This window comes from Falco punctatus, assembly GCF_963210335.1.
Source record: "Falco punctatus genome assembly, chromosome: 4".
NCBI classification, from domain to species: Eukaryota; Metazoa; Chordata; class Aves; order Falconiformes; family Falconidae; genus Falco; species Falco punctatus.
In genome coordinates this window covers 105,516,689-105,539,941 of record NC_137583.1, presented here as the reverse complement: position 1 = coordinate 105,539,941, position 23,253 = coordinate 105,516,689, and the positions used below count along the sequence as shown (strand labels likewise).

General features: G+C 38.0%; 1 protein-coding gene across 4 annotated transcripts in view; it reads right to left on the bottom strand.

The window, feature by feature from the left end:
- Positions 1-23,253, bottom strand: part of ZNF385D (zinc finger protein 385D) — a 472,992-nt gene that overhangs the window by 336,594 nt on the left and 113,145 nt on the right. For all 4 annotated transcript variants that reach the window (XM_080385045.1, XM_080385043.1, XM_080385044.1 and 1 more), the window contains one exon: positions 12,793-13,086. In XM_080385045.1, coding sequence (XP_080241171.1) covers positions 12,793-13,066 — 274 coding nt within the window. In that variant the 5' untranslated portion in view covers positions 13,067-13,086. The remainder of the gene's footprint in view (positions 1-12,792; positions 13,087-23,253) is intronic.

The window sequence follows — 23,253 nt, the reverse complement described above, 5'->3', positions numbered from 1 at the left end:
ATTGAAAAAATAAAAAACCTTGCATAAAGATATGATGTTTCAGTAAACAACTAACACACCCCAAGAGATCTGTCAGAACCAGTAACACCTTTTCTTGGTAAGTATCAGGTTACGTAACGTAGTAAGAATATTAAAGTGTGAAAGGCTTTCTTGAGTTTACTGAATAGACAGATATAAAGATTTAAGAAAGGAAAAAACCACCCTTACATCATACTGTGTAACAGCAGGTTCTCTGGACTATAAAATGTGCAGCATCAGTGAATAAAACTGAATTAGAAGAAATGCAACTCAGCTTCCCAGAGCCGTTAAGGATTGGGAAGCTTCATTCCTACTGATGTTCACTTGAAAACATCATCAGTATGACTTCTGATTTGACAAAATGAAGACATACTGTTAGGAAAATTCCTTTCAAAAAGAAATTACTGCAGCTCTTCAGCAAAAAAACCTTCCATTACAATTTTCAAAGATTAAAAACTAAGTAGCTGCTGACTACCATACCCTGAGCCAACTGGGAGATTGTGCACAAGTGTGCTCGCTGTAAAGCACAGCACTGGAATTTTCTTCCAAAGTAGCCCAAGAGCTACAGTATTTCTATGCAGATTAATGATAAACTGTGCCATGATTTTTGTGTGTGTGCGCATGTATGTGTGTATGAATAAATAAGCACTGTACTCAGAAGCACACATATTCAAATTTAACCTGACACTCTTGAACTCTATTAACGTGGTCAATGGATTTTATAGGATGGGTTGTGTGAGGTATCAAAGGAATCACAAAAGCAGCAAATTATTTCTCCCACAGGAGATTTACAGATATGTAACAGATTAAACTAACCTACAGTCCAGATTTTCAGCCTGTACCAGAAGACATGAAGTAATTTATAACTATTTACATGTACATCCAATCTCACAAAGAAAAATTAAGAGCATCAATCTGTTGAAATAAACTCTTCCAGCTTGCAAAAAAAGCAGCATTGGTAAAATTAAAATGTTTCCTTGTTGAATAGTACTGAGTCTTCTATGCCAGCTATAAACTTATTTAACTGTTCTTTCTTTAGCTATAGCATTGTTTGTTTCCACCATCTTTTAATTCGGAGTGTTCATAAGACCAGAGAGGCTTGCCATTGTTCTTGAAACAATTTATTTCACAGTAAGTCTTTAAATGCCAACACTGCAATTCTGAATAATACACATTTTTCAAAGCCTGGCAGTTCCAGCGTCTTGTTTTTGGTTTTTTCAAGCATATTTCATCTGTTTGTGATGAGGGTCACTGACATCAAAAGAGTCAGTGATAAAATCAAATAAAATACAGTGAGTTATTATGGCAATATTTTTTTCTTGAACATTTCAAGTTTTAAAAACATTGGCAATACTCAGTCACTGATGTGTGGCACTTTTGATACTAGATTATGATGACAATTCTAAAAAGACATCTATGTATTTCCCTCAACATACAAAAATTACTTTTTAATTAATCATAATTCCATTTCACGATGAGATGTCATGTGTGAGAAAAAAACACCACACACAAAACCAAAAACCCCATAAATTCAACATCAATTTTTAGATATTTTTTTAAATGAGCTGTTTGATCACTCCAATGCTTACATGGCAGGCTCTACTGTTGACATCTTCAACGGTTACATTACAAGTTAATGTATTTTAAGAAAAATAAGTTTGAATGGTTATTAATATTGACCTACCATGAAGACCAAGGATGTCTTAATACATCACTAAACAACACAACATCTGTTGTTACTTACTGCATCTTGTAGCACCTGTTCTTCCCTGTGTCACCACTAACAACAGAAGGTCTGAAAACAAGATCCATGTATACTAGTAGCTTTGTTCCTAGATTTTCACTTTTAGAGGACACGAATTTTATTTTAATAATCTTTAGCTACATAGACTGTAATATGCACCAATAGCAGTTCCGATAATATGCTACAGGCAACTTGATGAAAAAAAGAAAATACTAAAAAAGGCTTTGACTGTTTTACATCTCAAAGCTTTCAAAGAATACAGATTTTACTGTATATGTTTTGCTTCTTCAAATAACATCAGCAACTTGACACTGAGTGGCATTTTCTTGGTGTTTTTTTTCTTTTTAAAGAAAAATACCCAAGCCTTTGGCTGAATATTTCCCACCCCTGCCTCATGTAAATTAAGCAAGTAGGACCCTGAATCTTTAAAATTGAAATCTTCCCAGTGTATTTTCTACAGAAATTCACCTTAGAATAATTCAGTTTGAAACAGATCTCTGGAATTCACTTTACCCAACTTCCTACTCAAAGCAGAATTAACTTCAAGGTTAGATCAGGCAGGGTTCTTAAAAACCTCCAGATAATAATTTTCATAGCCCCTCTAGACAACTTATTCCAGTGCTTACCCATTTTACAGTAAAGTCTGAATGCTGTTTTTCTACATACGTAATCAGAATTTCACTTGCGGCAACTTGTGACTCTCACCTCTTGCCCTTTCACCGTACACATTCATCTTCTCTCTAAAACTCCTCCAGGAAGTTGAAGACTGCAAAAGCGTTCTCCATTAGCCCTTCTCTTCTTCAAAATAAACAAAAACAGCTTTGTCAACTTACCACAAGTCATGCACTCCAGCAATGTGACCATCTTAGTGATGCTCCTCCAGACTCACTCTCTTTTGTTGATGTCAGTGTTGTATTGGGGGCCCAAAACTGGGCACAGTACTCCACATATGATCTCAAAAGCTCAGAGCGGATAGAAATCATGTCCCTCAATCTACCACTTACCCTCGTGTAAATGCAGCCAAGTGTGCAGTTAAGCCTTCACCTCTACAAAAGCTCATGAATCACATTCAATTTGCTGCAGACAAGGACGCCCAAGCCCTTTTTCAAAAAGCTGCTCTCTAGCCAGTCAGTGTCCAGCCTGTACCTGTGTATGTTCCAGGTGTAGAACTTCACATTTTTGTATCTGCTGAAGTTCATGAGGTTACTGCTGGGGCAATCCTGCAGCTTGTTGAGGATCCTGTGAATGGCAGCTCCGCACTCCATCATACTAATGATTTCGCCATGTTTAGTGTCATCTGCAGATTTGGTAAGAGTGCACTCCATCCTGTGACCAGGGTCACTAACGAAAGTGTTAAAAAGCACTGGCCTCACTCAGTCCCTGAGGGGTGCGTAACCAATCGCCTGGCTCTTAGACTGTGCGAAGTTGATCATTGCGCTTTGAACCAGATAGTTTGGGCAGCTTCTGCTTCGCACTCCATTTCACCCAGCCCCTATCTCACCAATTTGGCTACAACAATCCTACGGAAGACCATGATGAAAGCCTTTCTTCAGTCAGAAAACTAAATCCTCATGTTCACAGAGCCAGTCATTTCACCGTAGAACATAATCAGGTTGGTCTTGCAAAGTCTGCATGTAAATGTGTGTTGGCTGTTCCCAATCACCTTCCTCTACTTCATATGCCTGCAAATGGCTTTCATAGAGACTTGTTCCATAAACTCCCTGGCCACTGATAACTGACTGGCTGGCTTCTGATTCTTGCCTTTTCTGAAGATGGGAGTAACATTTACCCCTTTCCAGGCATCACTATTTTCTATTCCTCACACACAGGTCCCTTTAAAATGTACTATTCTGCTTGCCACTGACAACTTTCCCCATACACAATTCCACAAGAAAAAAATTCCTACAGGCTTGACCATAATGCCTTATGGGTGTGAGATCAGAGACTACTCCAAAAAGGTGAGCTGCTTCTTTTAAAGACTTCTGATTTATAATATATCACATAGCAAAGACACTTCAGAGTACCAGGTATCACTACTGAGTGGAGGGACATCCCTGGCAGTATTTAAATTTGAACTTGACTACATTTGCCTATGGTCCTTGTCTCAACTACCTTCAGTAAGAAGAATGCTGTCAGTTTATCAGTACAGTTCCGCTACCTCTTCTAGGAAAAAACATACATTAAAGATACTATTTTTTAAACAGCAAAAGTAGAAAAAGGCAGCACTGAAATTGCAGGTTTGCTGAGAATGACCAGCTATGCATATGCTTCCATCTGTGTTTTACTACACAAAAGTTTTATGACTAGTAATATGACTCAAAAATAAGGAAAATGGATCTAAATGCAGTCAGAACTATAGCCATGTAATCACTGGGTTTTTTTTTTCCAGTTTGATTATCCAATTAAAAACAAACAAGCAAACAAACAAACCCCAAACCACAAACCCAAACAATACCCTAGGAAAAACTTGGGCATACTATCAGAATGGTTAAAACTGAGGACCAAGAAAAAGACCAAATTCTGTCCTTCCCCAGTGAAAAAATATCTATGCACAGTGTAAGTTGCCAAGGTTTAAACCTCTATTGAATTTGAGGACAGGAATGGAAGTGGAAGGAGGAATTTTTTCATCCACTTGTCAACAATATTGCTATTTCTATTGGGATGTAATGAAATTACTCAAAAAGTAGGGATTAAGTTCTCCTGGGAAAAAAAGGCACAGGTGAGTTGTTAAGTGCTCCCAAGAACTATTGCAAATGGAACAGGATCAACAGAAGAAAATTAGTAATACTCTGTTTCTGAATAATCTTTGACACAATTGCTAACCAACCGGATTCAGAAATACCAAAGTGAGTAATTTTGACATTTTCAGTTTTACTTTCACTATACTTGGATAAGAATGAAATTGCTTAAGTGCGTAACATGTTTGATCACAAAATTATTCCTCACTAAACTTTTCTTTTACAACATTGTGGGTTCCAGCACAGCGGGAGACTGTCTTGTTTTCGGTTTTAATCTAATACGTCATTATGCCACTAAAGCCTGTAAAAAGATACATTCAATATTACTTTTATAATCACAAAGTCACACACTCATGTTATATTCCTTATAACAATTTATATAACATCCCCTGGTAAGTCTTGCATTCAAAGACATATAAGCCTCACATAAAGCGTCTAAGAGATGAATTTTAATTTTGAGTACAGAACAAAGAACTAGTTTAGTGAGTGAGCTGCTTTGCTTATAATTACCGTATTTTTCCAGCTCTCTAATTTCATACATACGGAAAACCTTGGGGGGAATCTTGATTATGTCTACACCTACAATGCTGTCTGCATGAGGACTCCAGCCAGGCTAACCTATAAATGCTAGTGTGAGCAACAAAGGAAAGACATCATACAGGTTAACTTGCTCCCACAGTAGCAGTGTGAACTGTAGATTAGAATTGGCGATTCACAGTAGCAGTGTGAACTGTAGATTAGAATTGGTGATTCCTCAATGATGTAAACTGAACCGGCATAAGTGTCTGCTAACATTAAGTTCCACAACAGAGTGAGGCACTTGCATCCTTCTCTTGAAATCAATAGCACTTTGTAATTAATTTTATTGGAGCTGATCTTAAAATTCTGATCTTGAGATATATATCCCCCTACTGGCGAAACATGTCAGAGGATAAAAAATTAACTAACTATTTCAGTGACATGACTATCGGGAAGACAGTATATTTTGAATCAGAGAAATAAAAAGCCATAAATAGGAAAAAGTCAGGATTACTGGAACATGTGTCACATTTGATGATATCTGCTTTATTTTTCTTCTACTTGAATATAGCTCAAAAATTCTTCTTAAATTTTGTGATATCCTAAAAATTAAAAAAATACTGCCACATGAGAGGTACAAATTTATCCTTTTACAACCTCATTGAGGAAAAGAGATCTATATTTGACAAAAGAAAAATAACTGAATATGGCAAAAGCTAGCTCTCAGGGAATTAACACTGGGAAATGTTGATAAACTTAGTGTGTTGTCATGACTCATAGATTTGTTGCCTACCAGATGCCAGTGCAGAAAAAAAACAGACCACATCATATTAAAAGAAGACAAGATACTGAGAAGGTCTGGAAGGAAGCCACAGTCATCATAATCTATATTGGACCTAGTGATATAACCAGAACTAAATGGAGACCCTGCAAAACAGGTTTCAACAGTTTGTTAGCTCTTACAGGCAAGCAGAGATCAAATGCCAGCATCCTCACAAATGCGACTGCTGCCACACTCAGGGAGAAGCAAAGAATGGCAGACCAACATCTTTGCACAGTTCGGAACACCACAGACTGACACAGACTGCTCCCAGAGTAAAAACCTTATAAAGCTAATTTAGTATTTATTATCGATATTCCTCTTACAGCATAAACCATTAAGACAATACTTACCTAAACCGGTATTAACTTTAAAATAGAGAGACAAACCAGTTCAAACAGGGTGTATGGCAGGTGCTAGCTTGGAACCATACAGGAAGGGAAATAAACCAAACAACCAACAGAAGACACAGTAAAGAAAAGTGATTAAAAAGAGGCAACGTTGATATTAAGCAGAGGTGCAGAGAGCAAGCTGACAGTTAGCTTTCCCGCTTTTCGCAAGCGTTTTTTAAGCACAGCTTTGAGGACTGAAAGGGCAGCTCTTTTTCAACACAGAAGAAAAAGCGATGTACATCTCAGAGCAACAAAAAGACTTGAAGACATGAGGCCATAAATGTCTAACAAAGACAAGCGAACTGTGAGAGAATGACATTTGGAATGTGCAGAGTAAGATCTGTGAGTATGGAAAAGAATTAAATGTAGCAAGCAGGCACACAATGGGTGAAGATTTTCACCCTCGAACCTGCGTATAACAGCAGCCTTTGTGTGCTGTTGAAGACAACTTTTAAGTACCTTAGCTCCCACTGTCCTAACACAGCAATGAAAAACCCTACCCAGGTTTGCTATAAGGCAGCAAAGACCCACTTCTGGATTTGTTTCAGCTGTCTAACACTGTTGCAGAATTTCTCATGGACGAACATCCATGCCTTTTGGGTGGACACAACTTGCTAAGCATCTTGCTTTGGAGATGGTATCCAAAAGGAGGGCACTCTATCCAGCTGGGGATATTAAAAGAGAATCTTTACTGTCTTATATTAATCAATGCAGAAAACAAGAACAAACCCAATTCTTTGTAAACTTTTCAACCTTTTCAAGGCTTGTTTAGACCCAGAGGTATGGTTCAGACTCTTCACATACCTCAAACAGTTTGATTCTTAATAAACTGCCACAGCAGGTTTTATTCAGTTGTCACCTAAGATGGTAGAAAAGAAAGGAATTTGCCAGCTGAGACCGAAAGCATGCTTCAACAAGGATATAAACACATTCTTAAGTGCACTCAATGAACCATAAGGAACTGCAAAAATTTCTACTCATCCTCCAGTTTCTGAGGAATTAATCATAACTAATAAAAAAAAAAAGTCTAGAAAACAGTTTTTATTCTGTCATCATATTCAGTGGACCAATTACCAGATAAACTACATGAAAAATTGTTTAACTATTATGAATTTCTCTTCCCCAAATCTAAAAGAACGTTTTGGGAATTACTAAAACATATGTTAGCTTTGCGACTGCATGGCATTATTGAAGTTATTCTGGGTGCACTCGTTAAACTTTCTCCCCAGCCTTCCCCCAACTTCTAGATGCTAGGTTTTACCTGTGATTGATCAGTATTAAAATTTAGTAACATCTCTTTGTATTTATTTTTAATAGGTAGCAGTCAGCTAGCTATAGAAAGTCTACAATGGATATTTGCACACATGTAGAGTTTCTCCACAATAACAACCCATCCGTCATTTTTTGTATACTCACAAAGCCAAATGGATCCTACTGCGCTTATTAGGGGGAATATGAACATCGTGCACGTTGCTGGTGTGAGCTGGCTCTTTCTTAAACTTAACTCATTCAACGATACAGAAGTTACCTTGTGATAAAACTTGGTACTGAACTATGTTGTCATATATAGTGGATATTACACTTCTAAATATAATTAAAAAAATAAATTCTGCAAACACAAGTAGTGCCTTAAAAGCATATCTTGCTTGCAAAAATGCTCTTAAAAACACAGAAACTGTGTTAATAATTCACTGACTAGAACAGAAACATGATGAAAACAGACAAGTGCTTTGGAATAAGAAAGATGTACATCTGGGAGCAGTGGCAGTGACAACACACTGCCCTCAGCCAGTCCTACTTGTCCAGAGACATTTGACATTTGGGAGGTATTACAGAATACCCAGAAGGAATCTGCTGTCCTTCTTTACGAAATACTGGTATATATGACCCACAAACTAGAGGCTTAAAATGAGAAGATAACTCATACTAGATTTACCATTAACTGGCCGTGAGGCTCCGCATCAGAACATGACATTTAAAAAAAAAAAAAGTTTGCAAGAGAGACGACTTCCAGACACATCTCAAGCTGATGTGACAATATTTGTTTCCCAGGAAACTAACAGAAAATGCCTCCTCTGAAGGAGAATATACTTTGTCTGAAGATTTCTTCCTCTACTCCTCAATGCCCTTTGCAATTCTCTTTCTCTGAAAGGAGGACTAATGCAATGGGAATAGCAGGTGACACCATTTCCCTGAAAGCTGCAGCTTACCACCTCAAAGTAAGACTGTCTTCCCCAAAGCTGCCAGTTTTCAGGATCAAAAAACATGACAGCAGAAGCATAAAGCATTGCAGCAGCACAGAACTGGCAACAGGGAAGTACAAGGAAGGAGATTCTGCAAGTGGCTTACATGAATCTTCTAGATTTCCTGCCTGCAGGACTGTAAGGTCAGGATTTTGGTGCAAAAAAGAAAAAGTAAAAGATTAAATATTTGCTCTGACCAGAATCCAAAAATTTACTGTGTTGATACAGAAATGTCATCTCAACAGTTGTTATGGGGCACTACATTCAACCACCAAAAGTGGCTGATAAAATGTGCGAAACAAATTTTGCTCATATTTTAGTGTATATTTCAGCATAAATACAACAAGCAAATAATCAAATTGTTATTCATTCTTAGGTAGTTTCTGGTGCTGAATTAAGAGATTTGCTATTTGCAAGGGGTAAGAAAAAAAAGGGGGGGATATTTAATTCTGATTTTTTCCCTTTCTTTCCTCCATGCACTCACTGTCCTCATTACACCACAAAATTTTACTAAGGTGAAATTTCACTGAAAAAAAAAAGGAGGCAGGTTTAATTTAAAAGAAAGTAAATTAAACTTGCTAAACTGGATAGTCTTTTGTCTGGGTTATGAATTCAGAGGGCTAGATAAAAAAAGTACTGCCAAGTGCCTTACTGGCTGCTATGTTTCGAATGAATAATGTTTCAGAAATCAATTTTTAAAGTGAAAGGAGTTCTATGAATTTTGTGCCATTTCTCATCTGCCTTATTATTTCTCCACTTGTTATCTAATGCATTGTAGAAAGTATTGCAGAGCAAAGCAGTTTTAGGATTTGTCCTAACCATGCCTCATTCACTCACGATGATTCAGGAATTTACATGAAAGGAAGCACAGGGGAAATGCTGGTTTACATAAAATCTTAGAAATATCAGCTTTCTCACTGGTAGTGTTACAAGTTTGCATCCACAGTTATTTTTCCATTCTGTAAGTAGAAACATGAGTCTTACTCTTGCTGGTTAGAATACACAATTTCCCACAAGAGGTCACCTCTTCCTACAGCATCCAGACTGGTTTTGTGAGCAGTGGTGCCATGTTGGCAGACCAGACAGGAAATGCATTTCGCCCCCTTTTAATCCCAAAACTTAACTCAAAATCTCCACTGACTCACTCGTCACCTTGCTACTGCATGAACAAGAGCAGAAAGGCAAAAAAATCACCCCCAAGAGCAATATATTGTAGGGTGTAATGAGGACAGTGTGAGAAGTCTTTTTAAGTGACATAAAAGGCAATTATTAGGAGGAAAGAACACAAAAAATTGTGTTACTTCCAAGCATATAGACTTCAGTAACAGAACTGCTGATGTCTCGCTATGTCCTGTTAAGTCATCACAAATCACTGTACCAAGTAATGACACAAGAAACAACGGGTTCACATCATTTCTGTGACCCTGCACAGTGTGCTCCTCTGAGGCTGCTCTGCCCCAGGAAGGAACCAAGTGGGTATCATACAGTAAAGCTATCAAGCTGACAGATAGGCAACTAGCAAAACTTTTTAGCATAAATCAGGTGAGTTGTTCAAATTCAGTACAGATACCAATACAGCAGCAAAGCAATGCTGCTTTTATCCCCACAATGCACAGCATTTATTAATTGTACATTTGCAGGGTTAATAGGGTTTGTGCTTAAGCAACTTACCTTATGAAATTATGCAGAGATATTAAAGTATAATAACATGTTTTGTTATTTACGTCCAGCAGGTAAAAGCTACTTCACACAGTTTGAAGATGACACTATAGCATGACAACTTTAATTACACAGTCAAATGCTAATACAGCTGAACCCTACCTCAGCATTCCATTGCAAATTATTTAGGAGTAAGAAGATATGGGCTGTTGCTTCATATGAATTAATCATCCATTTCTATTACCCCTCGTGACATACAAGACACAAACCTGTCCTGCTCTGCAGGAATAATTCAGAGAGAAAACAAAACAAGAACCACAATTCCAGTATTTTTTCCAACCTTTCCACCCACGTTAGTTCTAAGTGAGCACGCGACTTTGCAAAGGCATATACAACCTCCAGCACTCTCCATGAATCGCTGTATTTGGAAACGAGGTTTTCTTGTGCATAGTGCAAGCACTTCACTGATTCAACATGACATATATTGAATAACTACTGATGATGAAGCCTTAGAAGACAATTTCAGAAAGCAGAGCCTTTACTTGATTTTGATTTACAGCATAATTTAGTCTCAAGAATGACTAGACCGTTAGCCTGGACACTGAGCACAACAGCTGTTTTGTGTGACAATCAGACTTCTACACAAGAAATACCATTCTCATAAATAAAGCAACCTACTGACATACACTGAATAAACAGTGCTGTGCATTTTTAACAGCACTGTAGCTGCATCAGTGACCTTCAGAAAGCATCATCTGTGTGCACATGATAAGCCAAAATGGTCAAGTTATAAATTTATTTATTTTTTTTTTAGTCATGCTAATATGTCACTTGAGCTTGCTGGGGTCTCATCGACAAAACAATCATTTGTCCAAAAAACTGCCCATACTTCAGATACGCCAGTTGTGACAAAACCTATTATTGCGGAAGGTCTGTCAGGTTCCAATTTCTACTTGACTTAGAAAAGGCATCTCATACAGGGAACCCCCACAAATAACTGCACTTTGAAACAAAGAGCTAGATAGTCCATCAGCTATTTTCTGACTACAAAATGGATGCAGCTACACATGATGCAGGGATACTTTTAAGGAAGAAATAAGAAACATACCACTATACTAGTACTCTGACCCTCTCTAGAATACAAATGTTGAAGCATGACTGAAGTCCTTTGACACTAATTTCAGCATTGCTTAATTACTAATACTTTCACTACCATGGAGTAAAACAAGAAAATGAACTGAAGAAACACACTTTGTATCATTAGCAATTTTTTTTTGTGTGCTAATAACAATGATAACACTATTTTAACTTAACTGAAGATATAAATAATATTAGACTGCGTTTATTTGGTTTTAGAAAGAATGCATTGGTGGATAACCATATTGCATCTTTAATCAATTAGGAAATCAATCTTTCTTCATGCATGTTCACAGCTCCTACTAGTGGTAGTAGCGTTCTTCCTAGGCCTGAACTATGAACAGTGCCAAATGTTATAATCCTGCCGCTTAAAGACAGAATGATTCGTGCTGTTCAGTGTTATGGGCTTTGTTTTATTGTTTTGCTTTGAGGAAATGAGCTACACTTTGTACATAGCAAAGCACTCATGTGCACCACACTTCAGCAACATACCCATATTATTTCCCACTCTTAAAGCTAGGACAAAGCAGATTATTAAAATACCTCTTAAATGCTATCTAAGGATTATTCTTCTGCATATCCTTCTGCAGATGGGACAGGAAGCAACTCACGGCACAAAATATTAAGCAACGTGCATGGCCTGAAGAAAGAAAGTCTGAAAGTCTGGAGTACATCATATTAAGACCATAATTTCTGTGACATGGTACATAGAAGCAGATAGAATAATAAAGTACAACTACCTACAGTACGGCAAAGTTGAGTACTACCTGTTATGAAATTGAGAAGATTGTAACACAGTAACTTTTTTCTCTTGTTAGGGACCATCGTGTGCCTCTCTCACGTGATCTACTTTTGTTCAGACAGCCACAAACATGTTTTATTTTGAGGCATACAATTCACTCTGATGATAGGGAAACATGCCACCTACTGCAAAATGCTTTTCTCAAAGCTGTCAATGAAATAAATTAAAATCAAAATAACCTTTGTTCCACCTCTGTCTGACTTCAGTCATGATCTTTAAACAGAATTATGCTAGCTATTGGTTTGAAACCTGAATAAGCAAACTAAAGTGAAACGAGTTTGGGAACGTATTTGTTCTGTGTAATGTATTTGTTTCAATTTATTCTGCAACTGCTTTACATTCATTAAAAGCAAACGTACCCCTAGCAAGCATAGCCTTTCTAATAGACTGTGAAATATGGAATATCACCTATTATGCTAAAAAACATCAAAATGCAAACAGAATGAGAAAGAATCTGAATCAACATCATCATGTAAACAAAATATAAAATGAAAAACACTTGTAACACCACAGATGGTATACCTTTAACTATTTACCAGATGCTCATGCTAGGGATGACCCCAAGCACTCTGAAGTCACCAAGAGTCTTTGCCTTAACTTCAAAGAAATTGTTTGCTGCATTAAAAAAAAAATGCTTAGACTCACATATATTGACATTCCTAACCATTGCTGCAATTCTCAGAACAAATAATGACAAAAAGTGTGTATTTTAATGCTTACCATTATCAGTTTTGAGATTTCCATTGCTGAGCTGTTTTAACCGCTTCTGATGGGATTTGCCATTGTAGTGGATTTGTGCCTGAGCAGCAGAGTTCAGTTGAATGTTACAAACATTACACAAAGTGAAATTGGTGTGTTTCTTTTCTCTCTCCTTCTTTTCTTCAGTGCCATCAGGTCCTAATTCTTTCTCACCCTCCCTGTCCGGGACGGATGTGAAATCTGAACTGTATGAGTGGTTGTCAACTGGTAAATCAGGGCTCCAGGGCTTCTTCATATTTTCTGTAGGGTGAAAAACTGTAAGAGGGAAAATTGATGAGTAATACAAAAAAATACACACAAGATATCTAAAATTGCAAAAAAGTAAAAGGCAGAAAATCATTCTTTGCATTCTCCTATCTTAACACTACATTTCTGCTCATGTATTTTGCTTTTTGTTCATGTTTTTTAGCTCTGCTATTTAATATGAGTAACTTCACAGCCACTCAATGAATGTTCAGATGTTCAGGGGCACTACCAAATCCATCACTGGAGCCAACCTGTCACAGGGATTTTTTTTAAAAAATATTTTTTTAAATTATTTCTATTTTAACCCTTGATTAGTTTAACTTTTTAAGAATTATCTTATGAAAATGAACCTTACAAATGTCAAGTTAGAAATCTCTGCAAAGTCTAGATGAAGGTTATGACATCTTAAGTGTTACCTTCACTGGGACACTGTATTGGTGCAGGTGCCTAAGTGCTGGAGGGCGGCCCCTCCGGGACAAAGCCAGGGGCTGTCCCATGCTGAGGACAGCTGGTTGCAGGCAGCTCCAAAACTGACCCACCAGTGCCCAAAGCTGAGCCCATCAGCCATAGATGTGGCACCCCTGTGATAACCTGTTTGAGACAGATAACCTATATTAAGCCACTGTCCAGCAGCTGAAACAACTCAGAGAAACAGTCCTGTGGACAGTGGAAAAGGAGGAGGAGGTGGTGCTGCAGGCACTGGAGGGCAGACTCCCCTGCAGCCCCTGGTGAAGACCACGGTGAGGCAGGCTGTCCCCCTGCAGCCCATGGAGCTCCATGGTGGACCAGGTACCCACCCGCAGATCATGGAGGAGCCCATGCAGGTCGAGAGGAGCCTACACTGGAGCAGGTTTTCTGGCAAGACCTGTGACCCCATGGAAAGGACCCATGCTGGAGCAGCCTTTCAATAATTGCAGCCCATGGGAAGGACCCTCACTGGAGCAGTTTGTGAAGGACTGTATCCCATGGGAAGGGCCCCTTGCTGGTACAGAGGAACTGTGAGGAGTAAGGTACAGCAGAGATGAAGTAATATGGATTGACCACAACCCGTATTGTCCTGCACTGCTCAGGGGTGGGGGAATAGTGTAAAAGAGTCAGGAGAGAAATTAAGCCAAGGAAGAAGTGGGGGGACAGAGGGACAAAGTGGTTTAGAGTTTTGTCTTTGCTTCTTACCATCCTACTCTATTTTAATTGGCACTAAATTAAATTAATTTTTCCCAAGCTGATTCTCTCTTGCGCGTGACGGTAACCCGTAAGTGCTATCCCTGTCTTCGCCTCAACCCACGAGCTGTTCCACCTTATCTCCCCCTCCCTGCCCTCGTGTGGAAATGGAGTGAGAGAGCAGCTGGGTTGGGCATCCAGCAGCCAGTCGAGGTCAATCCACTACAGAAATACAAGTAGTTATTACAGCAGAACTATTTTATAATCCTTTCTAGGATTAAATCCATATGTATCACATTTTGATTTTTTTTAATATAAACTATACAACAAATAGGTCAATAAACTCTGTGTGGAGAGCAACCTATTGTTACCATTCCATTACACGCACTCCTACATTCAAATGCTCCACTTGACTAATCGCTACAAATTTGTAGCTGTTTTAGCACTTAGAAATGCAAGATGCATTTTTGAAGCTGAAAAAATCAAAATCAAGGGGGGGGGGGGGAGGGGAAGTTAGTCTCTGTTTCCCATATTTATATATATTGGTGTCGCAATCAACAGAAGAAAAATATAAGCCCCTACATTTTAGTCAGCTAAGCTTAAATGCATAGACTTCACTCAAGTTTATTAATTACATATTTAGCAACCCCTAGTCATACTCTTTCCACTCCTGTGAATGCTTTCAAGCCCAAGTCTAATAATTTCACAACATCTCTGGTTCAAAATAGTTCAAAGACAAATAATAAACATATTCCATTAGTTCTTATCTTAACCTCCCAGGATTGTAATTCAAGGATAGTTAACTTCAATTCGGCTAATACGAAACTGTAACAATTACAGAAATGAGAAGGCAATCCCACCTGTAGAACTTCAGCTGAAACCAATGTAAATAGGAGTTTATGTGATTAAAGGTGAACAGAAACGGCACAGGTGAACAAGTGCTCTGAGCACAGCAAACCTAATTTACTATTCAAGGAGTGCAAAAATGTTACACCAACTTAGCATCTTGATGAGACCTTTATAAAACATATAAATCTTTGAACTGCTTGTTCTCCCAGACTTTGTGAATAAATGAAGGTCTAGCCAAAGAATCTAATCTGTACTTTGAGTGACAAAATTACTGCAGCCTTCAATATGATACTATTTGGTCTTTAACTGACAAATCAGTCAACCTAGAGACAAGAAAGATGATTGCAGCAACACAAGAAAATGTGCTACAGATGCCTTTAATCCCAGATCCAGACAAGGTTCAGTACCTAAAAATAAGTCTAAACAAGTCTTCAGATTTGTGTCTGATTACACCAAAATACTGCAAATTGTTCTCGAGAGCTTCAAGTATTGTAAATTTCACCAGCTAAACGTTTTGACAGCCCTGCTGTCATTTACTGCCTTCCAATCAAACCATAAAGACAAGTTTTTCCTAAAGCTGCAAATCTATACCTATCAGTATTCCAAACAGTTTCAACCTTAGTTTTCAGATTTGTATGCTTTCTAATTAGTATTGTGTTCTTCTATGCTATCTAAACCCTATTTCATTTAAGAAAGTACAGACCCAGTTCTGAGAGGAGCTCTGCACTTGCTATAGCTTAAAACCTCACTCAACCAGTTCAGTCAGCATTATTATTTCTGCTTTTGTGTACAGTCAACCCTTACCTAGGATATTAGTTGTCTAAAGCAAGAGGTGAGAAAGCAGGCTAAACACCTAATTCCAAAGCACAATTAAAGAGGATAAAAAAAGCAGCATAAAAGTCAGTCAAACCTATTATACCAATTGTGCTCATAGGAACTTCTATTGACAAATCACAACAACCCCTTATGAGACGGTGGAAGCTTAGGAGAAAACCTGAGGTTTGACTACGGAAGGTCTGTACCATATCTCTTCTAATAGAAGGAGGAGGTTTCTCCTGAGCAAGCAGCAGCAATCCATCAACCTCTCAGCCTTCTGTAATTTGCTGGAGATATTGTTCACTCTAAAGAGAGCTATATTCAACTGTCTAAAATATTTTTAAATTAAGAAATTCAATCTTTAATCAAAGTTACAAGGATTAAAATACAAACACAAAAGCACTAGTTTAACTGAATTGGTCTAGATGACAGTAACTTTTCAGGAATCCCCGTTAATATACATGCTGTAAATTAATATACATCAATCTTTTGCATTGAAAGCATTCCCCACTAGAGAGCAGTACAAATTTAAAATTACAAGTACAATATATCTCTAGATCTATAGTGTTAGTCATATAGGCATGAGATTACTATAATAAAACAGATCTTCTAACCAAGATGTAAAACTTTGTAAGCAAATACAATCTAGTAAATTAAACAAACATTGTGTATTGTGTATACACGTCTAATTCCTTTTGAAACATTTACACAGATAAACTGGCAACCTAATAAAGTGTATTAGCATGTTATTACATCCCTCTAATATTCCAGTCAACACAGCCTAATCTACGAGAGTTTATTTTGGGCATATAGAATATTTCGGTCTTGCATTCTAATCTCATTCCAGAAAAAGAAATTATAAAATGCATACTCTATAAAGGCACAGTAAAATAATAAGGGAAATTCCACCCTGGAAATAAATGATTCAAGCTTCTAGCATTTGATTTGTGCTTTCATTAGAAAGCTATGATTGCACTAGAGCTTCAATACATTTTTGCCTATTGCCATGTCTCTCAAATCTGAACGTAGAAGAGGACAATTTGTAACTGCAGACTAGGTGACAATTAGGAAAACAGAAGTTCCAGAATACATATTACACTACTGCCTACCACCATTTTCTTTACAGATACACAGTGACTTCTGAATATGTAATGGCACAACTAAAGTGAAACATTACACACCTGCACAAACCACTTGAGCCGATGCTGTGAGACAGCCTTACGTAGCAGTACACAGTATGTTGATTGGACACAAATGGTTTGAGGAAAAAAAAATAATCCCAAACTTGAAGACAAAAACTTCTGGAAAAACAGAAGTACTTTAGGATTAAAAACATTCTGAGTCCTTCTTAGTATTCCTTAAAGGACAAGGAAACAGACAGAGCAAAGGATAAGGAAGGGGAAGATATCCAACTGAGTATAACTTCCTGAGCTACTTTTAAAATAAAATTTAACGTTCTAACTAGTATTTGAAAGGAAAAAGTAAATCAAGTTTGTGGAATCTTGTAAAGATCAACCAAATATTTAAACTAATGCAGATGCAGATTAATTATTGCAAAGCAGCAGAATTTCAGTTCATGCCTACATCATTGCATACTTCTATTTTCTGGAGTGAAAGGTTTTGGAAGCAATTTTGATTGGTGGGGTTAAGGAAAAGAATCCTTCTTTTATTCTATTAGGAGATTACATGGAATATGATTAGAAGAAAACATTATAATCTTAATTTCAAAAGCAATTTTAAATTATTACTAAAATCTTATTGGTTTGAGCTGCTGATCCTATGTGGAAATAGATAAGCACTAAATGAAAACCCTCCTTGCCTACCATCATATTATAGAGTTCACCTTGATGTACTGGTTATGTATCAAATGAAGTCATCAGTTTTGCAGATAACTTTCCTCTCCCCCCCCCCCCCAAAAAAAAAAAAAGAAAAAAAAAAAAAGGAAAAAAAAAGAAAGCTAACTTCTCAACCTTTAGGAACTCTAATGAAGACTGCAGTGAACTGGAAAGGAATGAGTAAGGCAACCAAGAACTCAAAATTTCAAGCCAATTTAAATAGCATTGCGGATAGATGCTTACATTTGTTTTCCCTAGAGCGCTGAACTCAATTTTGGCTCAATGATGCTTACCAGTAAAATGAACTTTGCATGACATTATAGCTTTGTTTAGTAGAAAACCGTCCCATGTGGAAAACCAGCACAACTACAATTTGTGGAGTTTGCTGGCTTAGCTAACATAGCTACTGCCTGGGGATTTCTCTTCTGAAATGTGCTTGGATGTAAGGGATTAGAAATTACATCCTTCCCATAAACAATCCTTATCTTCTTAACTGAAAGACAATAGCACGCTTTCTATTCAAGGATGTTCAAAGGAAGCTCCGCTCATTTGTATTACAAGTAATTGTTTCATTTCCAAACTGTCTTGTCAGCACAGAACCATCCCAGTCACTGTGACTTTGACCCTGTGCACATAATAGTCAAGTATGTTACATACATTTAAGAGACCAACGGAGTATATGAACCCCATATTAAGAGACCACTACACAGGTTAAGTCAGCTGTATTCAGTGCTGACCACTTGCCATTGATGAATGACACAGTACATCTTCAAGAATGCCTCCACATCTCCTCCTCAACAGGTCACTACAACAAATACATTCCTGTAATAGCTGAAGGATAGAATATACAGACAGGACATTACGGACCAAAGTCCACTAATTAAAACATTCAGGGATTTCTAATATTTCATTCCAAGACTTTGAAATACATTTAAATGGCAATCATCAAAGATGCAGATGCTTGCATCTCAATTATTCGCCCCTAGACTCTGAAGCCACTGTAAATCTCACAAACAGGGCCTATGTCAGATCTCACTGTGACATAGACTAAAATTATAAACTTGGGTGCTTTGTTCTCAGAAACATTTATTCTTCTTCCATTGCTGATGTCTATGTTGTAGATCTCAAGTTAGATGGGATGAATCTCACTCTGCCTGCCATAACAGCCTCTTCAAATGCTAAAAGGACTGAACTTTTGCAGGTAATAATAAATCCCAGTTTTCAGAAAACAACAGATACGAACAGATAGCTGCTGTTTTCAAAGAAACTGTTGCTAATGCAATGTTTAAAAAAAAAAAAAAAAAAAAAAAAAAAGATCAACCACTTACCAAAATCCTCTCCTTAATTATCACTTTGTCAGCTTTCATGTCTTGGGGGAATGTTACCAGCACACCACAAAAACCCCTCTGGGTAATAACTTGAATCTTCAAATCTTTTCAAACATAAATTTGGTGCTGTATCTTTCAGGTAATAGGACGTTACTGTTTGATGACAGTCATGGTAGCACAGTGACCTTTGCGTCAGCCTTTTAAGAATCTCTACCACACTGAGCCAATATATGTGACAGGACCCTTCCCAGAGCTGGTATCTGTATGCTAAGGTCTATCCCATTTACCTGTTAGGTTACTCAAAACCCCCTTTTGCATTGGGTACTTGTAATGCCTTTACCAAGAAACCAGTGACAGCTAACTTGCCTTTGCAATGTCTAGATTGACCTCACTGAATAAAACGTTGACTCTATAAAATTTGTTCCTGGGAGAAACTTAAAATGAACATATTGCCATCTATTTTATACATGGATGGAGGGAGCAGGATAGCCTGGGGGAAGGATCAGGAATACAGAAATAAAACAGCTTTTGCCTCCTCCACCCCCATTATCACTGGATGATGTGGTCCCAACACTGTAGCCTTCCAGTTTTGATCAGGTTGCACCTGCTCCTGGTTTTCAGCCCAGACCAATTTAGGTCACGAATAGTCTATTTTACACATTGCTGCTGTGGCAGTTACAAACATGCAATGAGAAGGACAAACAATGGAAAAACGGTGAAAGGGCACTCATGATAAAAGCACTGCATCTCTGAAATGCAGCTCCCTCCCAAATGACCTGAGTAACCTTCAGGATATGCTGCAGGACTAATCTGTTTTCTCTGGATGGATGAATGAACGTCATTTCAGTGGAAGAGCTACTGGGGAATGGGAACCTACTGGGATTGTAAAGGCTTTTTTTAAAAATAATTGATTTTTCAGGACCTTCTTTGTTCTGAGTCTTTCAGATTTTACCGTCTCTCAGATGAAAATTAAATACAAAATAGTATATAATACAATAAAAGCTGATGTGAAAATGTAGAAAATACACGCATTAAGTAATTTTACACTGTTGGTAGGCTTTTCTACTAAGAGTTTCAGGACTGCAAGAATAATCACTTGCTTCTAAAAAGCAAGGAGGAGTTTCTCAGGTCATACACCCAAGAGCTAAATTACTAGTCAGTGATAAAACTACAGACAGAAGTCGGTATTTCTTGTTGCTGTCTGACTCGTACAGCACACATCAAATCCCATTTGAAGCCACTATTTACCAAATTTTCTCTTAAAAAAATCCACACAAAATACAGTAGAAGAGGTAGCTTAGGAGAAAAAAAAAAAAAAGGTAAGTCAGGGAGAGAAACACCTTATTATCCTGTTTATTGTTCCTCTGTACCCTTCCAGCTCCTCCCAATCTCACTGCTACGAGCTGTTATACCACTTCAATCATCCATATGAATAATAAGAAAATCATAATCATCATCATCCCAGGTGATTTTTGTGAAATTTAAGAGGAAAATAACCTCTCGAGCAAAAATTGCATCAAGTAAAAGAAATAAAGGCAGGTTTTCCTCACATGTTTATTGCTGGGGGAGGGGGTGGGGTGGGCAGACGGGGATGAAGTGGAATGAGATGGAGGTTATTTGGGCTTGGAGGGCTTTGTAACTTAAATGTCTATGTCCTGGGACTCATCCCGAGAAATGCATCTCTGCAAACTGAACCCTGTAAGAGCAGATTTTTATCCATTTGAAACAGGATCATTCTATATTCATATACCTTGAGCAACAGCACAGAAAATAAAAGCCTGGGCTTTTGTTTTGTTTTGCCAGGAGAGCACTTAAATCTTTTTCAAGGAGGGCTGCATTTCAATACTGCAGAAAAGGAACAGACTCCAGCCTATCTCCTGTTACAGCCACACACACCACGAGTTCCTAAAAGAACTTATAGATGAACTAAACAGAAAAAGTTCATCATTTCTTGGTTCAGCAGTTCCCTCATGCCAGAAGCAACCAACAGACATCTCATGCTCTCAAAATATACTGCAGTTATTTTTTTAATTGAGTTCTATAAAAAGAGCTAAGCACTAATCAACACCATATGTTATTCAATTAGCTAGTAATACATATCTATTTCTCAAGCCTATGCTAACATAATGGAGCACTTTGGGTGGTTTGCAACTATTTAAAGACCAAGTAATTAATTTGCAAACATCAGCTCCTAAAATCTGAGAAGCACTACTGTGGTGACTTAGAGCCAATGCCAAGCCATGAAAACTCCCTCATTTGCTCTTTATTTAATCTGTTTTCAGAAAGGGCCCTTGTGAAGACAGATTTCTGCCTAAAATAGGGTCAAAGAAAGAGACAGGTTCAGCCGTATGTCTGGTACCGAGGCCCCAAGGGATGCTCTTCCTATGAAGGTGAAGCAAGATGTTTGCCTTGCCTCACCTCCATCTCCACCACCTTGTGGTATAGACCACCTACAGAAGGCAGTAGTTAAAATGGCAAAAGGCCTAACTAGCAAAGCTATGAAAGCTGAGCCTATGAAGAAAACTTGTTGTTGCCATGCACCCTGAAGTGTATTTTTTTTTCTATATTCTTGACTTCCATATTTGAGAATTCCCCCCTCAGCCTTGAAACTCCTGTCAACAGCACTCTGAGTTGGCTAGGCTCAAAAAGAAGGGACAGAAGCATCTGATCACAATTTAGGCTGCCAGTACTAGACAAAGCCATGGGTTTAGCATTATTTCTGAAAAAGTAGGCAGTCAGGACAGATTTTAAAGGTCAGGTGAAACACTGCAGATTCTTCAAGTTATTAACTCCGAGCTACACATAAATTAAACCATCTAGCAGGGTCCAGAGACAGGTGTAAAGAAAAAAGACATCCAAAAGGAAAGGACAACTGACCTTTTCCTACAGAACTACCATAATTTTGTAGGTATTGGAATTAGAATCATAGAATTGTTTAGGTTGGAAAAGACTTTCAAGATCATCAAGTTTAAACATCAATCCAGGACTGCCAAGTCCACCACTACACTATGTCCTAAGCATCACATTTACCTGTTTTTTAAACACTTCCAGGGATGGTAATCCCATCACCTCCCTGGGCAGCCTGTTACAATGCTTCACCACCCTTTCAGTGAAGAATTTTTTCCTAATACCTAATCTAAACCTTCCCTGGTGCAACTTCAGGCTGTTTCTTCCTATGGCTTGTCACTTGGGAGAAGAGAATGAGAGAACGCCCGCCTCACCACAACCTCCTTTCAGGTAGTTGTAGAAGTCTCCCCTCAGCCTCCTTCTCTCCAGGCTAAACAACCCCAGCTCCCTCAGCTGCTCCCCATAAGACTTGTGCTCTAGACCCTTCACAGTTTCATTGCCTTTCTCGGGACACGCTACAGTACATCAATGTCTGTCTTATAGTGACAGGCCCAAAACCGAGCACAGTGTTCAAGGTGCGGCCTCGCCCGTGCTGAGGACAAGGGGACAGGGGGACGGTCACTGCCCTCATCACGCTGGCTGTATTCTGATCCAAGAATATTATTTTTGTTTTCACAGATAAAAATCACCTCTTTCAGCCTCTCTGGATCAACTCCCTGATGTGGCATCAGACTACAACCTGTCATCCAGATAGCCTAAAAGTGCCGTATTCACCTTAAAGTTCTTCAGTTTTCCTAGTACCTAAATACCCAGTCAAATCTTTGTATTTCAGCAGACAATAAAAGCATGAACATTTGTTTGGGCATAATGAGCAACTCATTTTTGCAGACGAGTAAGTTCCGTTCTTAATACTCTAATACAACCACTAGCTACCACTGTATCCAAAGAGGTAATTTTTAAGTTCAGTTAGTGTTTTTTTTCCTCATTTGTTGATAAGTTATATCTTCAGAAACACAAGTCACTTTTTCTTTTCTTTTGTGGTTAAGTATTTCTGCAAGATGCCGATGAATAAACATATACAACATGAAACAGAAAAAGAATTAAAAGGCAAGTCACATGAATGAGCTCTGTGGGAATTCTGCTTAAAAAAACAAACAAAAAAACCCACCACCACCCCAAAAAACTATCACAGAATAGAGAATGATAATTTTGAGACAGAGTTCATCCCTACAATCATTATTACGCATATAAAACACAGCCATCTGACACTGAACAAAATAAAATAAACTTGCAATAAAAGTAGTCATGGTGGTGAAGAGGAAATTAAAGGTCATAAGCAC